Source organism: Pleuronectes platessa, chromosome 21 (genome assembly GCF_947347685.1).
Source record: "Pleuronectes platessa chromosome 21, fPlePla1.1, whole genome shotgun sequence".
Classification (NCBI taxonomy): Eukaryota; Metazoa; Chordata; class Actinopteri; order Pleuronectiformes; family Pleuronectidae; genus Pleuronectes; species Pleuronectes platessa.
The window spans coordinates 6,500,582-6,523,780 of NC_070646.1; the positions used below are offsets into that span (position 1 = coordinate 6,500,582).

General features: G+C 45.2%; 1 protein-coding gene across 2 annotated transcripts in view; it reads left to right on the forward strand.

Moving 5' to 3' along the window:
- The window catches only part of adkb (adenosine kinase b), a 100,496-nt gene that overhangs the window by 65,149 nt on the left and 12,148 nt on the right, over positions 1 to 23,199 (forward strand). For both annotated transcript variants that reach the window (XM_053414109.1, XM_053414110.1), the window contains exon 7: positions 6,415 to 6,585. In XM_053414109.1, coding sequence (XP_053270084.1) covers positions 6,415 to 6,585 — 171 coding nt within the window. The remainder of the gene's footprint in view (positions 1 to 6,414; positions 6,586 to 23,199) is intronic.

The window sequence follows — 23,199 nt, forward strand, 5'->3', positions numbered from 1 at the left end:
ACCTGTAATTTTCCAACCTAGTGCGCTGGCTTTCACCGGAGCGACTTGCGAACAGTGAGAGATTGTCTCCTTGGCTCCTCGTTTCAGCATTGGGAGTTAAGCGCACTAATTCATTTACATCTATGGAGTGGCACATTTGGAAATATTCACTTCCCAGCAGCAGGAATGTCTGCGGAGGTTTGCTCTCTGTCTGTGAGCCACCTTCGAGTCGCTGAAACTGGAAACCCCTCCTGCACTGTCGACACTCCGACACTGAACCTCTGCTTTATACATCTGACCCATATATTAATACGTTCTTTCAAGGCGGTTGAGAAGAGACAACTCTGAGGCCCCGACATCTGTTTTCACATCCAAGCTTTTATCCCGTTTTTCCATCGACCCCCACAAACGCCCCTTTCCATTCCCCATCCTGCTCTCAAACCGTGTAAGAAACTACAGGAGCCCGACTTGACTCCAAAAGTGTATGTATGTGTGTGTGTGTTTGTGTGAGTCGGAGTGATGTTTCCCCTTCAGAGGTACTGAAGGAGAGAGAACTGCTCGCACTAAAATGCTAATTAAGTGCAGTGTGGCAGACGAGGACACTTGAGAGTGTGTGCATTAGCAAATTTTAACTCCCTGCAAACCAAATAGTTTGTTCTGGGCTAATCTCCCAAAGATGGAGGCAAGCACCACCGTAGAAACCAGAGAGAGTCGCAAAAAATACAGACCGGGCTTCAGAGCATGAAGAGAGAAAGAGAGAGAAGCATGGTTTTCTTTTTCATTACCGACATAACACAGTTTTAGGAGAAGAAAGCACCTCTTCTGGCATCGCTTTCTCGTTTCATCTCTTCACAGAGGTAACATATGGTATCTGTAAGGGAGAGTCGGTTTGTACTCTGCGGTGAATTATTTTGTGGATTAGTATTGGCATTTAAATGCTCTTGGCTTTAAATCTTGTCTGTTTTAGATCTTAAGTACATTCCTTGGCATCGCTCTCTCTCCGCGCTCGGGCTGGCCTCTTCCCCTGGCCAACACATTTTTTGGGGGGGAAACTGTGGAGGCTTAACAGGAGAGCAGCACAGCAGCCATCTGAAAAGACCCCGGAGCTGATCTCAAATTAGTTTTAGTGAGATAGCACTCGAATCAAACTAATTCTCCCAATGTTGTTATGCCAGCGAAAAAGACCCTCAACTGCATAGCTGGAGTTAGCATCACCTTTTTATTTTATTTATTTCTAAGAGTAGTTTCATCCGTTACTTCACAGGAGTGGAGGCGTCTGAGGTTAATGTAATTACGGTCTCTGATGGTTGTACAAATTGCAGGCAGGTACTGTGACACACACTCCCCTTAAGTGTTCTGTGGTTGGCTCTAATGTCTTGTTTTGTCCGCGCTCATTAAAGCGACCTTGGCCAGGTATGTTTGGTTATAGCCACGACCTTCGGGCATGCTCCACTATATTTCAAATCCAGCACGAGAGACCTTCCTGACTCGTGGGGGGGCTGGGAGAGGAAATATCTGCTAACTTGAGAATCGGGTAATATTTAAACCAGAGAAAATGATATATAAATAAATACCGCAGCAGTCGGTAAGTGAGGTCTCTGCCCACTTGTTAAATCAAGCCTTCGTGGCACATTTATGTTGCCCTGGAGATCCCGGCGGACACGATAGCCCCCTTTCTCCCGGTCTCCGAGTGGCCTTTTAAAAGCACGTCCCCCCCCCCTTCTGTTTCCAGTACAGTTGGCTTCCCTCCAGCTGCCTCAGAAGAAGTGGATGAATTCCTAGATATCTGATAAGCCCCCACCAGAACATCATTCTTAATGGAAGATGCTATCGGCGCCGCTGAACCGCCTCCCAAGTCAGATCAAACATCCTCAAAGTGCGGGGGAATGCTGAATCATGTCGCGAGGTTGTTGCACATTTATCTCCTCTGTAGGTTTTAATTCTAAATGAAACAAACTGGACATTTCTCGATGCAAACAAAACATCATTAGCATCGAGAAAATCCCAGTTGGCTTTGTAGCTTCCCCCCCCCCCCCACCCCCTACTCGTTTTCATTTGAAGCGAACAACCTTAAATGGGGTCCTTTCATCCTTGCAATTCTTCTTTTTCCTCCTCTCAATGCTTTTTGGTGACACCATTAATCACTTACCTCTGTTTGTTTGTCCTCCTTCTCTCCGCTGGTTTATCGAGCCGGAGACCGACACAGATTCCCCCCCCCCCAACCCCCTTCATCATGTGCGAAGCTCTTATTTGTCCCCGCGTGCTTGTGGGTAAAACAGCGGGACCTTCAAGAGTAAAATATATCTGGCGGCTCGAGCGTGGCGTACCAGAGGTGTCTTGATGGAGATGGAGTCATACTGAGCTAATGAAGCTCCAAACCTCGGCTATCGATCCACCGCGCAACGGTGCCTTCGCAGAGATAACTGACGAGGAGAGCGGTGTGTGGCATCACACGCGCTCTGATCTGTGTGACATCTAATTCTGTGTAATGAACCCTGTGCACCAGAGAGCATGATGGGGGGGCTGTCTATGGTAATGACAGGGATAGCATGGCCTGGGCGGTGTCTGTAGAGCTTTGAAACACTGCCGGTTAGCTCTCAGGGCTCTCCTGACAGCGAGGAATTTATAACTGGAACAAACGCCTCGTATACTTGAAATGAAAGTCGCTTTGAAAATTGTATAAAAGCTCCTGTTTGGTGAATACGTGAAGTCTTTGTATTACTTTGTAGAAGTTGTCATTTCTGTCTGTTTCGGCTTCTTTATTTCTGTTTCTTCTCTCTACAAGTACCTATTGCCTGATTGTCTTTACTGGGTTTCTCCAATTATTCCTGAATAAGGTCCCTTAAGATCTAAGTCACATTAGTCCTTCACCCAATCAGATTTCACCTTTGCACATCAACTGTGAAACCAAATAGCAAGTAATTCGTAGCCCAGAAAAAGATGCAATGTCCTTTCCACGCATCAGAGCGATTATGTGGTTTCGTGTCAGGTCGTGTGACATTGCACCGAACTCGTTGTTTCTTGAATTTGTCCGTCGCACTTGGTTTTGGCAGTTTTCAGACTGATGATAGCACTTAATCACAGAAACGTTGGTGCTGCCACTGGTGTTGGTTAGAAGATGAGACAAAAACCAGGAACAATCCTTCCACTGAAGAGAAAACATAACACATGACAATTACTCTGTCTTCTGTTTTGTCCATCGACTATTTATACTGTAAAGAGGGACGACTCTAAAGTGAAGCCAAAGCATTGATTGCTCCAGCGCAGACTCTGGCTCCAAATGTGCAGGAAGGTAGCGTTTGTGTGTCCGGGATATTTTGGCTTCATTTCTGGATAGTGGCAGGAAGTCGAGAAGCGTTGTCCATCTTTATTTACAGTAAAATATTGTAAAGACATTCCTACCTTTTATAAAGAAGTTATGATGAGCCTAGGCCCAGTGTTTGCACTCTTTTAGCTCTGTTTTTGGTCTCCACCACAATATTTACCAGGTAGTCCCCCTTGTTTCTCTGCCATTTGGTGCTGGGCAGGTAGATTGTGGCTTTTTTAATAAACCTGACTCAGATCTGGAAACTTGATGGAATTAAGTGTGATTGCAGTGTCCATTATTAGTCTTCTCACTGAGGAGGTGACGGTTTAAATCCCCTCCATCATTCCCTGGTAATAGGAAGTGTCAAACAAAATCTTCATGACACAGTACTTTGAACACTCCCCCTTCTCCCTGCAGAATTAAAATAGACCTGGAAGAAAGAAAAAAGTATTTTTTTCCATGACAACCTCTGCCGCTTCTGGTGCAAATGAAAATGCCCTTCCCAAAATAGATCATTTTTACCCTTCAGATGTCCACTTTTATTTTAAGCCCAGTGACACCTCGCCATCCATCACACCCAGCGCTTCAGATGTGAGCAGCCCCAGGAGAAACACAGCTACAATGCAGGGAAAGTGTGATAGCGTGCTGCTGCTGCTGCTGGGTAGTTAGGATCTTTATGGTTAGATTACCACTAATTTCACCTCAGAGTAGCATTTAGACGTTTTCTTTGTGTGAGTAAAGTGGAAGTCATTCCTCTCTTTAGGGTAAACATTGAAAATGGATGCCCTGCCTTTCCAACTCTTCCCTCAAATTACCACTCGACATGGCCAAACATTGCTCCGCAGCTTTGTTCTGCCAGGAAAATGCTTTTCTGAATTCTTTCATTGAATGTTTTGGCCGGGGTGGAAGCTGTGCGAAGTGTACCCGTGGCTTTGATAATCTTGACCTGGGAAATGTGATAGTCACCCCACTTCACAAGGCTCCCTGACACCTGGGAAACTGGATCTGGTATTCTTGATACATGATCTGCACCGCAGCACTAAAGACTTAACTTCTCCTGTTGCGTAGTGACCGAGACTACCGATGGGAAGTGGAATTTCACAAAGCTCAAACTGAGCCTTTTTTTCTCCCCTCTAGTCACAATGGAGTCACAACAACGGTTTGAGCCCGGTGGGAAAAATGGCCTGTAGGACATTTGTGAGAGGCTCATTAAAGGTTTTAATTTGAAATGCAAAATTTTCCAAAATATATATATACATACACATTCCTGTGCCAGTCAACATTTGCTATGCGCTTACTTTACGCAAATGCAATCGCCGAATTGCCAATTACAGGCCGACGCAGCCCAGGTAGAAGATGACTTTAAGTTGTAAGTTTAATTTCCTGTTTTATTTTGGCATTTCATATTGGTGGAAAGCCTGCCATCATATCTTCCTGTTAGTCTTCAGGTGTCTTTGCCTCGGTAGTTCCTTGACCTCAAGTTTGCCTCACCCTCTGGATTTGTTTACCTTTGTTCAGTAAAGACCTTGAAATTTTTTTTTCAGGACCTGCTCTGTTTTGTGTTTTGAGTCCTTGCCTTGTGGTAGCCGGTTGTGACATCCGTAAATAATAGCATCGAATCAAAGGGACCTGAGTGCTCAAATATCAGTAAAGTGCGACAGGATGAGCGTATTTCAGCCCGACATGGACATAATTCATTCAGAAATTAGTTAATGTCTTTCAGTACTGATTTCTGGGCAATTTGTGATGGCACTGGCAGTGGTACTGAGGTTAAAAGTAAATTACACAGAGCCAGCGTGTGATTAGGGAAGCTGTGGCTCAGCTTTTAAAGTTCAAAACCCCTCAGGATATTTGATCGAGCCGCCGGCCTTTGATCAGCGTTAACATTACGCTAACCACGACAGTTTATTTTCAACTGCCCCCCCCCCCGAAATAAAAAGACCATTTGTGTCAGAGAACAATCTCCCCTTCCCCCTGACGTGTTGGCACGGCGCAAAAGAAAAATGTCAGTGTCAGTGATGGGCCATTAGCCCACAGTGAGTTCCTTCTGTGCTCCCAGACCCACTGGAACACCTTTTTAGTCTTCAACAGATGGTGCAGCGACCACAGGCGCTGACCTGGGCCTCCACTTAAAGACCCCCCCCCCCCAAAAAAAAATCCCCCATAGGTAACACAGTACTGCAGAGGAGCAACAGAGAGTGAATAACATCAAGCATGTACAGTATAATTAGGAATTTAGCTGCTTAGCATGGCTGTATTGTAATGACTCGTACATTTGACTGACGACATAGTCACCTTCATCGGTATTATACCCTTTTCTTTCTTCGTGGAGGTCGGCCCTCTGTCGCTGCAAATGTCATAGCGCTTTAATGAGAACTGCGCCGCTGCCCACAATGGAAGCTTTTCAGCCAGATTAAATGTATCACTGTGCATGAACCACCCCCCCCTCCCAGCCACCCCACCCCCCCCCCACACTTTGCCCCTATTGTGACACAGTGGTTTTACAGAGCAGCTTGTTGCTGAAAAACAAGGTTAAGGAGATCGGTATCAAAGGAGGAGTGTTTTTGTGCGGCTCGCAGGAGAGTCTCGCCTCAGGTTTCCACCTGAAACACAAAGGTGTTTTCTTACCTGATTTGTATTCATTCACATAACCTGCCTCTCTTGTTTCCAAGTAAGGAGAGTCCAGACGAGACTTTTGTTCGCCCTATCATCGGATACGTGCACGCCGCTTCCTCCAGTACGAGCCTTGGAGCCCGGCCACGGGCTTTGTCCTGGATGACTTTTTTCCTGCCCTCTTTCCTCTTCTTTGTTGCTCTGTGTATGTTATAAGAAAACATTTCAGATAAATGTTTGAGCTCCGCCGCAGTTCCCCCCCCCCCCCTTCCTTTGACTCCTGTGTTATTTCAGTAATACCAAGTCTTGTCATCCTAAAATTTCCCTGTCAGAACCCAGAGCCCACAAATTAGCAGTTTAAACTGTTTCAGCCCATAGGGGCCGGCAGCACTCTACAGATAATGCAGCCTGTGCAGTTGTACTGTACAGATCCATCTGTCTGACGCAGTTGACGTCAGTAAAGCTTTTGAAAACATGATGTAAGAAAAAACTTCTCTCTTCTTCTTCTTTTTCAGGGATTTTTCCTGACTGTGTCCCCGGAGTCGATCCTCAAAGTGGCGAAGCACGCTTCAGAAAACAACAAAATCTTCAGCGTCAATCTCTCTGCACCTTTCATCAGCCAGTTCTTTAAAGAGCCGTTGATGATGATCATGCCTTACGTCGACATCCTGTTTGGCAACGAGACGGTAAGAGACACAAGTCATTTGCTGACGTGATTAAAGTGTTTTGTTTAGGGGGGGATCAAGTGGCTTCTCACCATGACATCACAGCAATTTGTCCATATTTGGAGAGGCAGGGGGTGGAGCCTGACTAAACCTACACCTGTGGCCTACACCCAATGGAAAGTACTAGCTGTTAATCACATGGTATCCAGGTAAATCCATACCATTTAAAAAAAAAAAAAAAAAAAAATACAAATTTAATGGGGGCCATAATGAACATCATGATGTAGTGAAGAAGACTTGAAACCAGAGATCGAGATGATAAACTCTCAATGCAAATTGTTACTGATGTTATAAATCAAGTGAGAGGAGGTTAATTATATCATGTCTATAAATACTGATACTTTGGCAACCAGTGGAGTCGCCCCCTGCAGGTCAGAGAACAGAGGTCTCAAGCACATTTCTGACTCGGAATCTGTCAGAGCCAAAGTTCAATGATGTCAGAATAGGTCCAAGGAATTCAAACATTACAAATTAAACCCAGGGACGCTTTTAGTCCCGCTGGTGTTGAGTAATAGCGTTGCAGAATGGTGACACATAGTCAGTCAACTGAACTGGTGTGTGTTGTTGTGATGAAAGTGTAGTGAAGTATCGAAGTATGTCAGCAACCTGCTAACTCTCACCTTTTTATTTGTCAACAGCAACCTTTAGTTTTCTGTGCTAATTTTGAACAACTACAGGTGACACCACTGAAACAAATGGCTTCGACTCAGTGGACATGTGTGTTAATAACAACTTAATAACAATTTATCCTTGTAAAAGTCCATATGTTCTGTCTAAGATATTCTTTACAAGATAAAAATCAATTCTGCCATCAAAAACCCACACTAAATACTTTTATTAACACACTAAATTCAAAAGTATAGTGCGATCCTAGCAAAATAATGTTCTCTATTTTGCAGTTTAACAATATATACTTTGACCTCGTTAAAAGCTCAATTAAAATGCCAGGTCCACTCTCTCATTCCACTCATTGCTCTTGTTTCTCCTCGGTATCAATTTAACTCCTCACTTATCACAGCGACATAAAGAGATGAATAAGAATTAGCCCCGTAATCATTCATCTCAATCGTGTCACCATTTCACGCCGGTTAATCTATCGATTGCTCTCGCGGCTCTGTGAAAGCGAGTAGCTGGTTGGAGGTCAAGCTGTGGTCACAGACCACGGCGCTGCTGGGAAGTATCGTCTAACAGGCCAGCTGAGCTTGACTTGGAGGCAGCGCCTGGACAAACTGCGCCTTCGGGGGGGGGGGGGGTGTGTAGGATCGCTGGACTGGACTCGCCTCCCCGCTGCTAAAGCTACTAAACAGAGGGCTGTGTTTGGGTGGGGATGGGGTCCGCAGACCAGGACAGAACTGGAATAAACTGCTCAGCATTCGAGGATTTATTGCTGTTGCTGACTTCAGCTTTTTTCTCCCTTTTCTTTCCTCTCCCAGTATAAGACCTCCCTTTTACATATGCACCTCTCTCTCTTCCTCCCCGCTCCCTAATTGCTGTGAGGAACGATTCTGTCTCCTAAACCGCGGCGTACATTTTGCAAGCGTTATGTATTTTCGAGTGGGTGGTTCTGTAACTGTTTGCTCACACCTCCCGTCATTACACTTTAATGACTCCGGATAATTGCAAAGTATGTTTGTCGAAGGGAGATTATCTTCTGGAGACTCTGTCGGAGCTTGCTCTCCGCAATTGAACCCGGCTAAGTCGGGGCCAAAATAAGAGCTTCAGCAGGAAACAGAGCAGATATTCAGCGCTCGGCCGCCTCAAGCAGCGAGGTCTTCCGGGGTCTGGATAGGTCTAACGTCTGTCTGAAGTGTTTTGAATCCTTTTGGCCCGTGACTGCTCATACAGTCAAGCCCCAGACCCCCCACTGTGCACGAGCCAGACAAGGTTGGCGGTCATGCAGTGGTGCATGGTGAGTGACAGGCAACAGTGCTGCCTCGCCCACGCTCCCCCCCGGCCCTCCTCTCGCCCCAACTTCCACCGCCCCCCCCAAAGTGATGGATCAGCCTCAGCCCGTGATGCTTTCATAACAAGTCAGTGACAGTCAGGATCATGCAGACTGACTCCTATAGCCCTGCAGAATGTGCCATAAGGGAAGGCTAATGTGTCTGCCTGTCTCTGCCTCCCTCTCCCACACTCACTGAGTCACGATACTGAGCTGCACACACTCGGGGGGGGGGGGGGGGGGGAATATGTTTAAAGCAGCTGTACGATCTCATCTCCTCAAAGTGACTTGTAATAATTTGGGGCAAGATGGACGTTTTTGTCAGAATCCAGCAGTGCGCTATTTGTCATGACTGGGACCTTAGCCCCAGTCGCATCACAGTTTCCCTTTTTGCGATTGTTTGAAATTCCATAACAGCAACACCACAGACTCCATGAAGATGCCAGTAGCCTCTGTTTCTCCTCTTGTCTTGGCCCGCTCCTGCTTTTTTGAAATGTGTCTGTGTGTCTGACCGAGTCTACCCGGGGTAATTCTGCTGCAACTCGATCCTGCTGGTACTTGTTTGAAACCTGGCATCAGCAAAGCCCTGCCTGGCCTATCAGCAGCTTATGCACTTATATAACAGTCTTCTATCCATCCTATAATTATTGCCTTTTTGGGGAATAGTGAAGTGTCTGTCTTGGGGGGGGGGTGAGGGTACAGCGTTGTTCCTGTGTTGCCAGGGCCTCTGAGATGGAGCCGACGGAGCCGCATTGACATCAGACGCTACTCCACTTAATTGGCAAACATGTCGTGTGATAACCTGGGAACAGCGCAGGCCTAATTGAGTCCTCCTGTGCTGTCCTCCTTTGACTACCTGACATGGAACCCAGGGCATTACATTTCCCCTCCATTTAATGGCTGCAGTTAATTAGGCCTGAATGAGGGAATCATTACCGCTGGAAAAACCACATGCCAGTGGATTTCGCTGATAAAATTTGCCACAATTTGCTTTTGCTATTTGAACATAAGAGATAAACCACACAATGGGGGGGGGGATTGAACCATTACTGGAGGATTTGTATTGTGGAATTTTTAGACATATCATAGACAAACGGAACAATTAATCAAGACTGAATTAATCACCCTGACTGATGTTTCCTTTTTTTTTTAAAGCCAGGATTCATGACTGTGTCTTTAGATCATTTCATGCGCTCTGGCTCTTTTGTCAAAAATTGGTTTCAAAATGTGATTCCTTAATAAAACGGTACCGCAGATGAGGAGCTTAGTTTAAAAAAAAAGATATTTTGCCCCACAGCCAATACCCAGCAACCTCATTGCTCCTCTGCCATTAACATTACATCCCACCCCCATACAGGAGCGCCACATGCCTTCCACCGCTGCCCAATGGGATCTGCAGCTCCACACTCAGAGGGAGCTTATTTATGTGGGTCCCAGCCTCATCTTCCAGAATGAGAGACAGCCATTGTAATTGAATGCTCAATAGGTGAGCCATTTAACAGAAGTGGAAATAGCATTCGGCTATGTATTAATGTGCTTTGCCGGGGTAAAAGGAGCCATCATCATTTCAATGCTCAAGCTGTTTTACAAGAGCGTTTAGCCTGCCATCTCTCCGGGCCATGAGAGCAAAGTGACACGGGCTTCTTCCTCCTCTACTTTGTGTCAATGTTCCTTGCCTAATATTTTGTGTGGTTATCGCACCTATTTTCCCATCCTCCCCTCAGCACCTCGCCGTGATCTAGGTGGAGGGATACAAGCAGCTCTGCAGAAGGTTATTGTCATGAAAAGCCCCTCAGGCGTTTTGGCTTTCAGCCCTGTTTTTCTACATCTGCATGCAGTGTGTGTGCGTGTTGTGTGTGAGTGTGTGCGTGTGTGTGGGGCGGCAGGGGCTCTAATGATTTTTCCAGGACAGGGTGAAGTGGGTGTACAAGAGTGTATATATATATATATATATGTGTGTGTGTGTGTGTGTTTATGTGGATGGAAAAACAGGCAGGCGGAGGAGATACATGGGCAATATGGCGTCATTTCTTAACATCTCTCCAGATTCGTCATTTGGCTTTGTTTGTTTGATAGACTGCTTGGACGCCTTATCTCTGTGGTGAGGCCCCTGGCTGTTTATCGCCTCCGTGACGTGTGCGGGATCGTGGAAGTGCGTGCTCTCTGCTGCCAGTATGTGTGGGTGACGGCAAGTTCACTGAAGACCCCTGAGGGCATGAGGGATGTTCTTGCAAGAAAAAAAAACAGAAGAAGAAGAAGAAGGGATAGGAGAAAGAATTTCCCCCTTGACAGCTCACCCACAGCGGACTCGAGATGTGCTTCTCAACTGTAGCTCGGGAAAATATCCCGTCTCACTGCCTAAAACAAAGAGATGTGAGGGTTAGATTAGCGTATTACTGAAACAGCTTTCCTTTTAGGCTCCTCTCTCTCTCTCTCGCTGTCTCTCTCCTCCTGTCAGAGCTGTCTGCAGAGGACGGAGGGGGGGGGGGGAACATGAGACATTAACCTCCATGTGTTTATTCACAAGGCCCCACAGGCCAACTGGGAGGATGAACACAGAACCATCTCTAAAGCCGGCGAAGCGGAACAATCACAATGTGTCATTGGGAGAAAAGACATGAAGTATTAGCTGCCGCTCTCCTTTTGTGTCTCTCACAACTGAATTTTAATTGAATGTGCTATTTCTGTGATGAGTCACATGCCTTCCGCTCGGCACCGGAGTCCTTCGACCTTCGGTGTGACGTACAGTCAGTGAGTTGTGTGATGAGTCACGGTGCACATGAGCTGTGATCATTGGCTCGATGCAAAAACTGCTTTGATTTATTCTTATAGCTTCTATTTGTTCCTACTCCTGGGTGGATACTGGGCCGGTGGTTCACGACCCTGAGATCAGGACCCTCAGGTGGAACATGATTGAAAAATCTGAATATTGCAAAGAAAAAAAGAACATTTTCTTTAATTTCTCTAATCGCTCTTGAGTTGTGGGACATATGCACCCAGGGGTCGCATGTAAACATTGCCTTGCTTTAGAGTGAGGCAGTTTAAATTCTAGTGTTTTATTTACATTGAGTTGTGTCACCTAAACCACAACAGTGGTTCCCAACTAGTTTTGCCTCAGGGAACAGATTTTGATGGTCCACACCTCTGGATGAAATTCAGGGACCTTTTTTCCAGATCTCTTTCCAAACCAGCCCAGTGACCAGTTATCTTTTATGTTCCTGTTGTGTTGAACACTTCAGATCCAAAACAATCTCCTGCTGCTTTCTTCAGATGAGAGAGGCAAACTTGTCTGGACCCAATTTGCTGAACTCTTAACCCCGGATTCAAATTTGATCAATTCATCCCTCTCTTAATACCGTGGTACCACTTCTTACAAAACATTTTTGGTGGACTTTAATCATATCCTTAAAAGTCCTTCTGTTCCCTTTAATTTGAATACAAAAATTATAACAACAAGGCTACTGCAACAACAATAAAAAATTTAAATGCAAAAAGGCTCTTACAACTCGGAATAAGAAAGGAAGCAGGAATGGCAGTTTTGATGAAAATCAGCTTTTTAGATATATCAGAAATAATGCAATATCAGTTTAACAATTATTCACCACATCACATGTGAACAGGCCCGATGAAAACAACTGGTAAATACAGCAGCTGCTTTGAACCACATGATCGTGACCTACTTAGAACACATGCCCCGCCACAACCCACCTGTTGGGAACCACTAAGTGATATCATCATCAAGCCGTGGGATGGAAACATTACATGGCTGAGCTGCAACTTCAGCATTTACCGAAAAAATGTACTTTTGTGCAGGAGACACCAGGAAATCTCTGGTAGTTGAGCCAGAGAACAAGTGTAGTGCTCGTGCATCAGAGGAAGCCTGGACCTCATGTGCCTGCATCTGACTAATGTGCCCAGTGAGCAGCTTTCATTGGAGAGAACAGGTCGCTACCTTTGAACACAATATCCAGTCATCCATGGCACCAGCAGGAAACTGCTAACAAGCCTCCTGATGAGGTGTTTACTCCCTGATTTATGTCAGTGATAAAACAATTGAAATGTTTGACATGTTCAAATGCAGCTGAGCAGGACCACAAGTAGTAAAACGTCCAAGTCGGTGAACTGACTCACGAACATAAATGTCCGCCTCAAGTTTCCTGAGGCATTAGCCAGCATTAGGGTGTGTTCTGTTTCTCTTAAATTGAATTTATCATTTGTGAGAGGCCGACTGTGTTATTTCATCTATTTACACAGTCTCAATTCAAAGGAGGACAAGCAGAAAGGCTGGCAACCAGCCCTCCATCACATAAAGTGTCTGTGCAAGATACTGCAACAGCCTCTTTCCTGTCGGTGAACAGGCAGAGTGAGGATCGAGCCCAGAGGAGAAACCATCTCTCCAACATTCCTCTGTTTTTCCTGGCCTGTCTGTTTGCGAGTCAATGTACTTTGGGAGCCAGCATGGCTCCACCAGAGGAGTCCCACTAACCACTGTAATCGTGCCGTGCCCAAGCCGCCTTCCCCAACCCTGGGACTGAACCATGAAATATTCGAAAATGCCGGGGTTAAGAGAGAGAGGAGGGGGGGGGGGGGGGGGTCGTTGGCAGTGCAACATGAAACGCGAGACCATAGAGCATCTTTAACAAGGCGGCGGATAGAGAGCCAGCCAGCCAGTCGGGCAGCGAGGGCACACGGTGGAGTCCTCTGAAGGAGAATAATTATGGATGTAAGAGGAGATATTGCACTTGGAGTAGATCAATAGTGCCCACGTTCCGCTGGCGCTGAGGCCAGTGTAGATCTGTCACGGCAGGGGAGAGAGAGAGAGAGAGCACTGGATATCAGCTCATTGCTGGAGGGACTCTAAGAAGTTTGAACCAGCGGGCTTCTCAGATAGCCTTACAACCCTCATGCCTGTCCTTCCCCCCAAATCACTGCTGCCTGGAGTTTGGCCGGTTGCCCCCTCTACACACACACAGACACACACACACAGACACATTTCCAATCCTCTTATCCACACACAGTTGGCGGGAGGACTGGCCTTTGTCTACTTGTGATTGTATTCCCACCATCCAGACTATACGGTCATGTTTTCCAGTATCGGTTGGAGGATCCCCTTATCTCCTCATGGTTAAATTTTTGTATGTAGCCTCATGTAATACCAAATTCATTCATTTTCATTCCATTGATGAACGTATGCTCTTCTTCTAGATTGCTGGTTATCTGCCTGTTGCTCCCACTTGAATTGAGTGCAATATTTGCTCTTCTAATTTACTGTAAGTTTTCTCTTTTGTAATCGCATCACGCCGGGCGCTTCCTTCCAGAGGTGCCATGTGGTTATTTCACCCGCCCAGCGACATCCATTACATTAGCCGTCTGCATTTAGTCCCCTGGTTGAAGGGCCTGCCGCCTCCCGCGCTGCTTTTCATCTGCTAAATGGCCATCTCATGCCACATCAACAGATAACACGTTGGACATCATCTCAATTTTTGTACGCACAATTTATCCAGACAAAGCTCTCGTGTCCCCTGTGGACACAAATGGTTTGAATTATTCCGAGAGAGCTTTTTCTTTTTTTTCTCTCTCTCTCTTCCCTTTTTTTCATTGTCTGAAGCATGCGAGTCCCTCCAGAGCAGATCTTTGTTTCTCATTAGGAGGTAAATAGAGCGGGCCAAATGCTCATATGGTTATTATACACAGGAGGGCATGGTCACTGTTCTCAGCAGCTCAGAGCAGGGAGGGAGGGGGGGGGGGGGGGGCTGGTTTGCGTTCTTGACCTTTGTTTGCAACCGAGTGGCTGTTGAATTTACTGGAAATTAAGCTGCACCGAGCTGCGAGGACGGTGGGTTCAACCCCGTGTCGAAAAGTTTCCACAGCCCGACTCCTCGACGAATCCAGAGAGTGAAATGTAAATGAAGAATCACAATCATCATCACTAGTCACGGGGTCATGTTTTGAAGCAGAGCACACAGAGTGAAACGGCTGCGTACTTTGAATTATGCATGCATGTATTCATTCAAAACAGAAAGAGGAAAAAGCCATATTTGATTAAACAAACGTTACAGGACCTCTGCAGAACAGTAAAAAGCCACTATCAACAACAGACGGCTGTGCTTCACATACTGTATTTTCTCTATTATGTTCAAGGAGATGTATTGATCTCAATAATCTTAATATGGGTTCTACAATTTTGACTTGCCTCATTTCTGTAGCTCCTCTTTTCAGTCAACATTTGATTTTTAGCTCCTGTCACTTTAAGGACCTCCTCCTAACAAAGTCCAGTCTGCTCTGATTGGCCTGCTGACCAGTGACAAAGCTCATAGTTTTTTTTGACTTTGGGCTTTTTAACTTTGCAGAAGTTTCACATTCACAAAAAACCTGATATAAAACACTAAGGGGAAAGAAAATCTGAATTTGTCTCCTTTTAATATAATATAAATTAACAATCAAAATGAAAGTTAGGACAGAATCCGTTTGCTACAAATGAACAGTTAGAACTCAAAAGATACCCGAGTCTGTGTGGGCGTGTGTTGATCAGATTCGATTCATTTGCAACAATCAAAGAGCTCAGTTTGTTGTTGGATTTTCTGTTTTGTTCCGTTTCTTGCGTGTGTGTAAAATAACCCGACATCACCTCTTTCTTCCCACTTAAAACCAGAGAGAAGAGCAAAAATACAAACACATCCTCGGTAAAAACATACTGGAAAACTCTCGTGTGAAAGAATTGGTATTGTTGAAAATTTAGCAGAAGATAACGCGTTAAAAAGAATATATTTTCAAGGTCGTCGGCAGCAGACGTGACTTGAGGGCGTTCGATCATCTGAAACTCAACAGCACCCTGATCTACTGTTTAAATCAAACATTATTTTTGTCACTTCAAATTTAAAATACTTAAATTTCACTTCAGAACAAAATGACTCAGTTGTGTTCGCAGCTCATATTTACTCAAGTCCATTATTCAGGTAAGTTTTCACAATCCTAAATAGGGCAAACTATGCTAGAAAGGTTAAAGATATAATCTGTAATGAAGGCGACAACTCCCATGATGCCACGCTGCTTCACGACGTCTACAAACTAGGTCTTTTGTTATTGTTGTGATTAACAGACCCCCTTTTTGGCTAAAGTAACATATTGTACATTAAATCTGTCTACTCCACACCATAAACCATTTTATGACTCAAATCCAGTAAGCTCAGTGGAATGAGAGTTCTGAGTTACAAGTGAAAAGTTGCTTAATCCACCGAGCTTCTTTCATCCAGTGTGCTTCCTTGAGAGATTTCCAGCCTCTGGTTGTCTGACGCTGCTCGCTGACCCCTTGTTAGAGCCCAGAGGTGAGAGATGTGTGATAGAGGCTCTTAGTGCTGATAAGGCCATCAGTCTGATAACCGACTCCCCCCTCCCCCCCAGTACAAAGCTGCTACTGCTGCTACTCCGGCTCCTATTAGCCCCACCAGAGCGGCTGCCTGCTGCCTCCTGCTCTATCTGAGGTTACATCCTGTGTTCTAAACCCTTTTATGCAAACCCCAGCGTTGCCTCGCTGAGATTGCCATCAGCCCAGATATTTATGTACTGCACATGTTTCCGATTGTTTAACCTTTGGACCCGTGCTGTAGGTGCTGCTGCTGTTCCCCCGTGGGCTCGCACACAGCCCTCTCTCCTGCCCTTGTTGGCAGACGGAGTGAGATGAGAGCAGAGGCTGTTGCTGGAGGTGTGTAATGGATTGGCAGGAAAGGGCACTGCTGAAATTGGTGACATGAAAGCTCAGGTCAACCCCGCACTTGCTTTCAAGTTTGGACGAATCTCATCAAAATGGATTCACAGGGAAACGTCAAACCAACATATTTATTTTCCCTTCCTTCTGTTTTCTTTTTTGTTGCACTTATTCAGAAGCCATTTTTTGCTTTGCAGGTATCTGCAGCGATAGAACGGCATAATATATATTAGATAAGACATAAAAGTAATCAGTCGTTCAACTTAATGCCACTAATTCCCGATCTCTGTCCAGAATTGATTGACAGAATCTGAATCCAGGACGATTCAGACTGCACCGAGCCTGATTTTCCAATCTGTTCCAAACTCCAGCTTTTCATGTGCTCCATCGCCGTGTCCCTTAAAGCACAACAGCTGCAGCGCTCAGAACAACTTAGCAGCAGAATACCAAATGAACAGCAGGCAGCAGTTTTAACTAAAGCAGTGACAGCATCATTTCCCATCTACTTCGGTGGCGTTTTGCAGGTGAGCCCAAATCTCCAAAGTGTCGCTGTCAGTCGAAACAAACTACAAATGAACTGAAATATTTTTTGTTTATGCAGAAGATGAAGAGCGGCTGTGGGACAACCCATCCCTGCAGAATCCACTGTGACACAAAACACAATAACGCTCAAAACTCAATATTATAAGAACACATTCACACTGTGTTTTCTTAATGCAGATCCATTCTGCTAATAAATTTAATGTAGTGTAAACAAAACAATTGACAACAAGTAATTTAATTAAACAGCAGTCGGCAGATACTCACTGTAGTAAAGTCATCAGTCACTTCCCTCTCTCTAAGCAGATGTGACAGATGTGCGATGCATTATATAATGAACATAGCCTGAGGCGAGTAGAGATGTGACAGAAGTTTAAAATTAATACTGAAACTCCATCTCGGAACAATGCACCATCTGGCGAACAGTGGACAGAGTTGTGTAGAGGAGAGGTGGAAACGATGGAGTCATTTAAAACAAACTCACACACACATACACACACACACAATTGCTAGCAGGTGTTTTTTTATAAGTGTTTTGTTTACAACTCAGCTTCAAGACTTTAGAGGAACGTTGATGGGACAACAAATTTGAGGAAATGTATTTGGTAGTTGGGAGGAAGCAGTAGAGAGGGATCCAGCCTCACTGTCTGTGCGTGGCCGATTGTAAATCTGTCAGGAACACAACTTCCATGCACATTAAATCTCTGCGATCAAACCCTAATGTAAGAAGAATAACTGGGTAGACTTGAAACATGGCACTTAATGGCTCGGTTAAAACCGAATGTGAAATGCCATCAGTTGTTGTGGAGTAAATTCCCAGAGGCAATATAAGCGACCGCTGCCTCTCTGGAGTGTGTTATTCCCGCGTGTGTGTGTTTACCCTCATGTTTGTGGCATGTCATGCTCGAGCAGGACTGCTACACTCTCCCGGGAGCTTTAGGAGGGCTCGGTACAGGTGATTTATTCCCCCCCTAATCTGTCCTGCACTGTAGCAGGCGGCTGCCTTCCCTTCACCCAGCATGAGCGCGGCGCTATCAGCGGCACCATCGTATTGATAATCACCCGCGGACGCTATCGGCCCTCACATCGTCGCAGTGGCAGCTTCCTGTCTGCTGGACCTGGACTCGCGCTGGGGGCCGATGTCGGGACATCCAGGAAGAGTCGCGAATGTGTGTGACCCCGAGGCCAAGTCAAGGGCACGGACAAATCCCCACTGACGCCATCGCCACCATTAGTTATTCATTCTCCACCCGCCCACCCGCCCACCCACCCACCCACCTCTGTGTAATGTGCGCCGTTGTAATCTGGCTGGAAACGCTTGAGTTGAATGCCAGATGTTGTTTTTACTGGGCATTTATGAAGAGCTGTCTGACTCGCCTCAGTGATGTCATACGCACACGTGCGGGGGAGCGGCGAGGATGTCACGTGCTTTGTTCTATACGACCATAAGTAGTGATAATTGGCCGAATTGCCTGAGATGTCAGGAGCCGGTTCTCCGCTCCGGTTCCTACAGTAAGTGATTTGTCATTTCCAACTGATCCGTCCACATCTAATAATTTGTTCTCCCCTGGTTTGCACAGTTCAATGACTAAAGACACATTTTCCTCCTCTACAACTATTCTAGGCAGAAAACGCAGATGTCTTTGAAATTAGCTCTTATTGAAATGCTCTGAAAGGAGGAAGAGAAACCGGGGGAGTGTTGTAAATAACTTATCAGGGCTGTTCTGTCCTACCACCCCCTCCCCAAGACACACACGCACACAATGTACCTTCCAATACAATTCAATTTCTGCCTCGGCTAACACGGTCAAGCAAATGCCCATTTTCTGAATGGCCTCGGGGAGTTACGCTTTTCAGCTTATCAACTTTTATTAACCTTAGCACTGAGGTTTGCTCTTTGATTTAGATTTTTTGGGAAACACTGAAATTGGATTTTTTTTTTTTTTCACTCCTGACATATGCTCAACAACTTCTTACACAGAGAAGCAGAAGAAAAAAGCAAGTTCTCCTTCTCCTCCGCTTGGTTAGAGGTAATATTTCATCTTTTAGAGCCGATAACTTCTCTCAATAATGCCTCTTATGAGATGTGGTAGAAAAGTGGAAGGACCCATTGAGTCTGGAAGATGCATTTTTGATCGGCTTGTAAGCCTGGTACAGTTTGTTCTCAGGAGATAAACACAGATCTAAAATAGAGTTAAAGGGATAGTTCACCCAAAAAATGCAAATTCACTCATTATCTACTCACCACTGTGCCGATGGAGGCGTGGGTCAGGGGTTCGAATTCAAAAACACTTTTTGAGTTTGAGGTAAACAGCGTCATAGCCAAATCAAGTACAATTGAAGTAAATAGTGACCGATACTTCAAACGCAAGAAACAACAGAAAAAAAAGATCTTCCATAATTTTTATGTGGCATCCAAAAGCCCTGATATTTAAATTTGACTTGAAACTGCGTCATTAAGTCCATGTTTTTAGTCTAAATGTTCTCTGATATCCTTCTATCCCGGATGACCCCTGGATGAGACCACAGGAGCAGAGAACTTACATTTTTCGGGTAAACTGTCCCTTTAATGTTGGACTTGTGTTTGTTTTGTGTGTAGAAACATGAGACTAACTTGTGCTCATTGTTTCCAGGATGAGTAAATGATTATCTGCCATAAAAAAAGGTGCACTATATGAATTTATTTTGATAATTAGCTCATTAGCCGGTTCACTGTGCTCCCAAGTGGCCAATCAGAATCGTAGAATCATAAAAATTGACCCATTATCTGAAGGTGAAGTGAGTCAAAGTGTCGGTTTTTGCGTAACTAGTCTACTTTTTATCTTCTGCTGCCTTTAGCACAAACATCTACCTAAGTTTAGGCTTTTGTCAGAGTTGTAGTTGAGTTCATTCCTTTCTAATCTTTTGGCTTTGGGCTCGTTATCATTTCACTTCAACACAGTTTCTCCTGAGCCTCTTTTCCACTGGTTATAAACCACTAACACCCACCAACATCTGTCTTTTGTCTGGGTACAATCAGGGAATTTGACTCCGGAGTGATTAGCAGTAATGGAAACATGACACCCCGCAAATTCTTTCTTTCTTCTTTATTTTTGTACTTCTGATGCGTCGTGACACAGGTTGAGCGTTTGGGTACTTGTTGTTTTTTATCATCTTAGGAACAACGTGAAAGAGCAGTTTATTTTTTTGTGCGAACCTTTACTACATGACCCTGAGGTGAGAGAGCTTCTCAGTTTCCGGCGTGTCTGTGACGTCAAGCATGACTCAGCTGGGAAAGAATAACAGAAAGGCGAACCTCCTCGCGGCAACGGAAAAACTAAATATTGGTGTAGAAGAGGTAATAGTCTGTACTGAAGACTCAACTGGATCCGTTTGGTTTCTACCCGAGCCTCAGAAGGGCCTCGACCACAAGTGAGCCTACATAATTCATGAGGAAATATGGGTAGGGGCCTTTTCCTCCACAGCCCTGAATACTTTGCTCCTCTGTTCATGAGGAGGTGTTAGTCCATCAGAGTCCATCCAGCATGAATACGTTCCCACAGAGAAACCTCACACTGTGTCTGTGGACCAGGCCTGCCCGTCTCCTGTCACTTAACAGCGTCGAGGAAAAACAGAGTGTGACGCTTTGCAAACTGCCCTTTGCATGAAGTGTGTATTTCCACTTTCGTTTTGCTTGGCCCGAAAAAAAATTGTAGACTCACCCCCCCTCCTCCTCCTCCTCCCGACTGGGCTCTGGATTATTAGCTTAAGCTCTCTAAAAATATCCCTTTGACTGTTTAAGCCTCTGACAGCAGTAACATCTCACACATTCTGATAGCTTTATACTAACTATGGCTGCAGAGGGCTCATGCACTCAGCCCGCCTTGTTATCTTTTACCTTGTTTGCCCGAGGAGGAGGAGGAGGAGGAGGAGGAGGAGGTGGAGAACTTACTGGCCCCCGAAATCTGCAACAGTCCTCTCGCTCCTTTTTGAGAATCGCACTCCGAGTGGCTCATCAGAGTCGAGCGTGCAATCACTGAGATCTCGGGAACAAACTAGAAGCGGGTTTCTATTTAGCACGAGAGGATTTTTCCCCAGATGTCACTCGAAGCACTCGTCATTGTTGCGACAGCTGTAGCAGCACATGGACCGTCATTTGAAAACCGTCACACCACAACATACCAAACCGGCACGCGTCAAAATGTGGAACATACACAGCCGGAAACATAAGATATTTGAATATTAATGCAGTAAGCCCCTTAAGGAATAGTGACGTTTATTGCCGTTCATTCCACTTTTATTGGCCCGCTTGTGCAGCCTCAGTAATTGCATATTTACAGCCATGCAGCATTTATCACACCAATACACAATACATTAGTTTGAGCCGAGTTTATGCAACCAAATATTTTTTGATGTTGGCATTCTTAACAGCTCATAGAAATTAATAATTTCCCAAAAGGGATTACACTGTACACATGTGGCTCATAGACTCCGCTTCAATTATCTTTTCTTCTAACACCCACTCTCTCTTAAAAAGCTTTTCTCACAAATATTATAGCCGCTAACTAGAGAGAGAGAGAGACACTCGATTCCAGCTTTCATTCACGTGTCTCTCTTTAAATGTTTTGAGATGAAATATCATTGTTTTGACAAGACGCTCTCCAGAGCTGCTCGTGTCCCCCCCCTCCCTGCGAGTTGGAACGTTCCTGGGGAGAAAAGTCAATAAGTGGTTGTAAATAAATGAAAACAAACGGGAGACCTCGGCCCTCGATAGATTGAAGAGGCGGAGGGGAGGAGAAAAGAAAAGGCGACTCACCTTTACTCATTATAAAAACTGCTTCTTGACTACAGAGGCTAATTGAGTAGCCTCTCAGCCCCTGCCTGTGTTGAAGGAGAGAGATACGGGGGGGGGGGGGGCTGGGTGATGAATTGACATATTGCTGGCGCTGTGATGTTGATCCAAGCCAGAGAGCGGCGAGGCTTCCCTCCAGGGACCAGTAACCTTATTGTTCCATGTCATCTCCTCCCCTTCTGTTTGAGGACCAGGTTGTCAACCTCTCCCCAAGGTCACGAAAACACCGGGCCCCCCTCTGCAGATAATTGGATTATTTAGAATCGTAGCATCAACTCATTGCTCCGTCCGGGGTCAGAAGTGAATTTAGTGCAGGAGGTTGTCTGTTGTGATGCGTGGCGTCGGTCTGAGCTGACAAGCCTCCTGTCACCGGGTAAAGGATCACACCGGTGGCTGTGTGTGTGTGTTTTGGACTATTTACAGTAAATCAGATACTTGGACATCGCGGCTGACCACATCTCAAACTGTGATGGCGAGTTTCTGATAAAGTTTCATTGCATAACATTGCAGACAATAGCTTTTTAGTCAGCGTTTTTTATTAATTTCTGCAGGAGATACAAATCAGTTGAAACATGCCAAAATAAGTTTATCAAATTTAAATCAATGCAATGTAGTTTTTTGATGTTTTTCCAGTCTATCAATGTTTTTTTATTGATTTCCAAACTAGATGAGGCGCCTCACCTGTCCAGGGTGCACACCGCCTCTCGCCCCTTGTCAGCTGGGATAAGGATGGATGGATAGATGTATTAAAATCTTTTAGTTCACTATATATGTTTTTGCTGGACATTTACAAATGCACCCTCTATGGGGTTTTTTTACCAGGCACCCATCGGTTGCCATTTCTGTCATTACCCTTGTAAAGTGTTTATGATGTTTGTTAAATTATTGTTGCATGGAAATGTAGATGGATTTGAAAAGTGTCATCTCATCCAGTTAATTATGTGGTGACCTCACAGATCTATCTATGACTTCCTGGTGGGGGGGGGGTCCTGACCCTGTGATGACTGATAACCCTGTGCAGCAGCTTGCACCTAGTTTAAAAAGTCAATGGTGGAAACTCTCCAAACTATACAACATTCATTTTGATTGGTCCACTCCAGTTCAGGTTCAGTAGTTTGCCATAAGACTGGACATGTAACCCAGTGGCTGCCTGAAATCTACAGCCTGTGCAGCAAAAAGTGTCATGGTCCATTATTTGTAGGACAGAAGACAAACTTTACACCTGTTGTGAGACTAAAGCGTCGTAGAGAGTAGGTGCTGAATGCCGTTAGCATCGGGGATTCCCACATTCCTTCACACGTTCCCGGTTTCAATGGAGGTTTCGTGGCCGGAGGCTGACGCGGTGTTATCTAATGCTGCGGTGGTAAAAGGAGATGAAGTGGGGCAGTAGATTAAATGGGTGGGCTGCCTGCCTATTAAATCAAGAGTTGGCGGCGCAACAGTAACTCGGGTTTCGTATTGTCAAGTGACACATGTGAGGAGGAGATGCCTCTACACCTTCACGTCTGGAGTGTGACATGCTGCTCCGTTTGTGACTCTGTAATTAACTGCTCATTT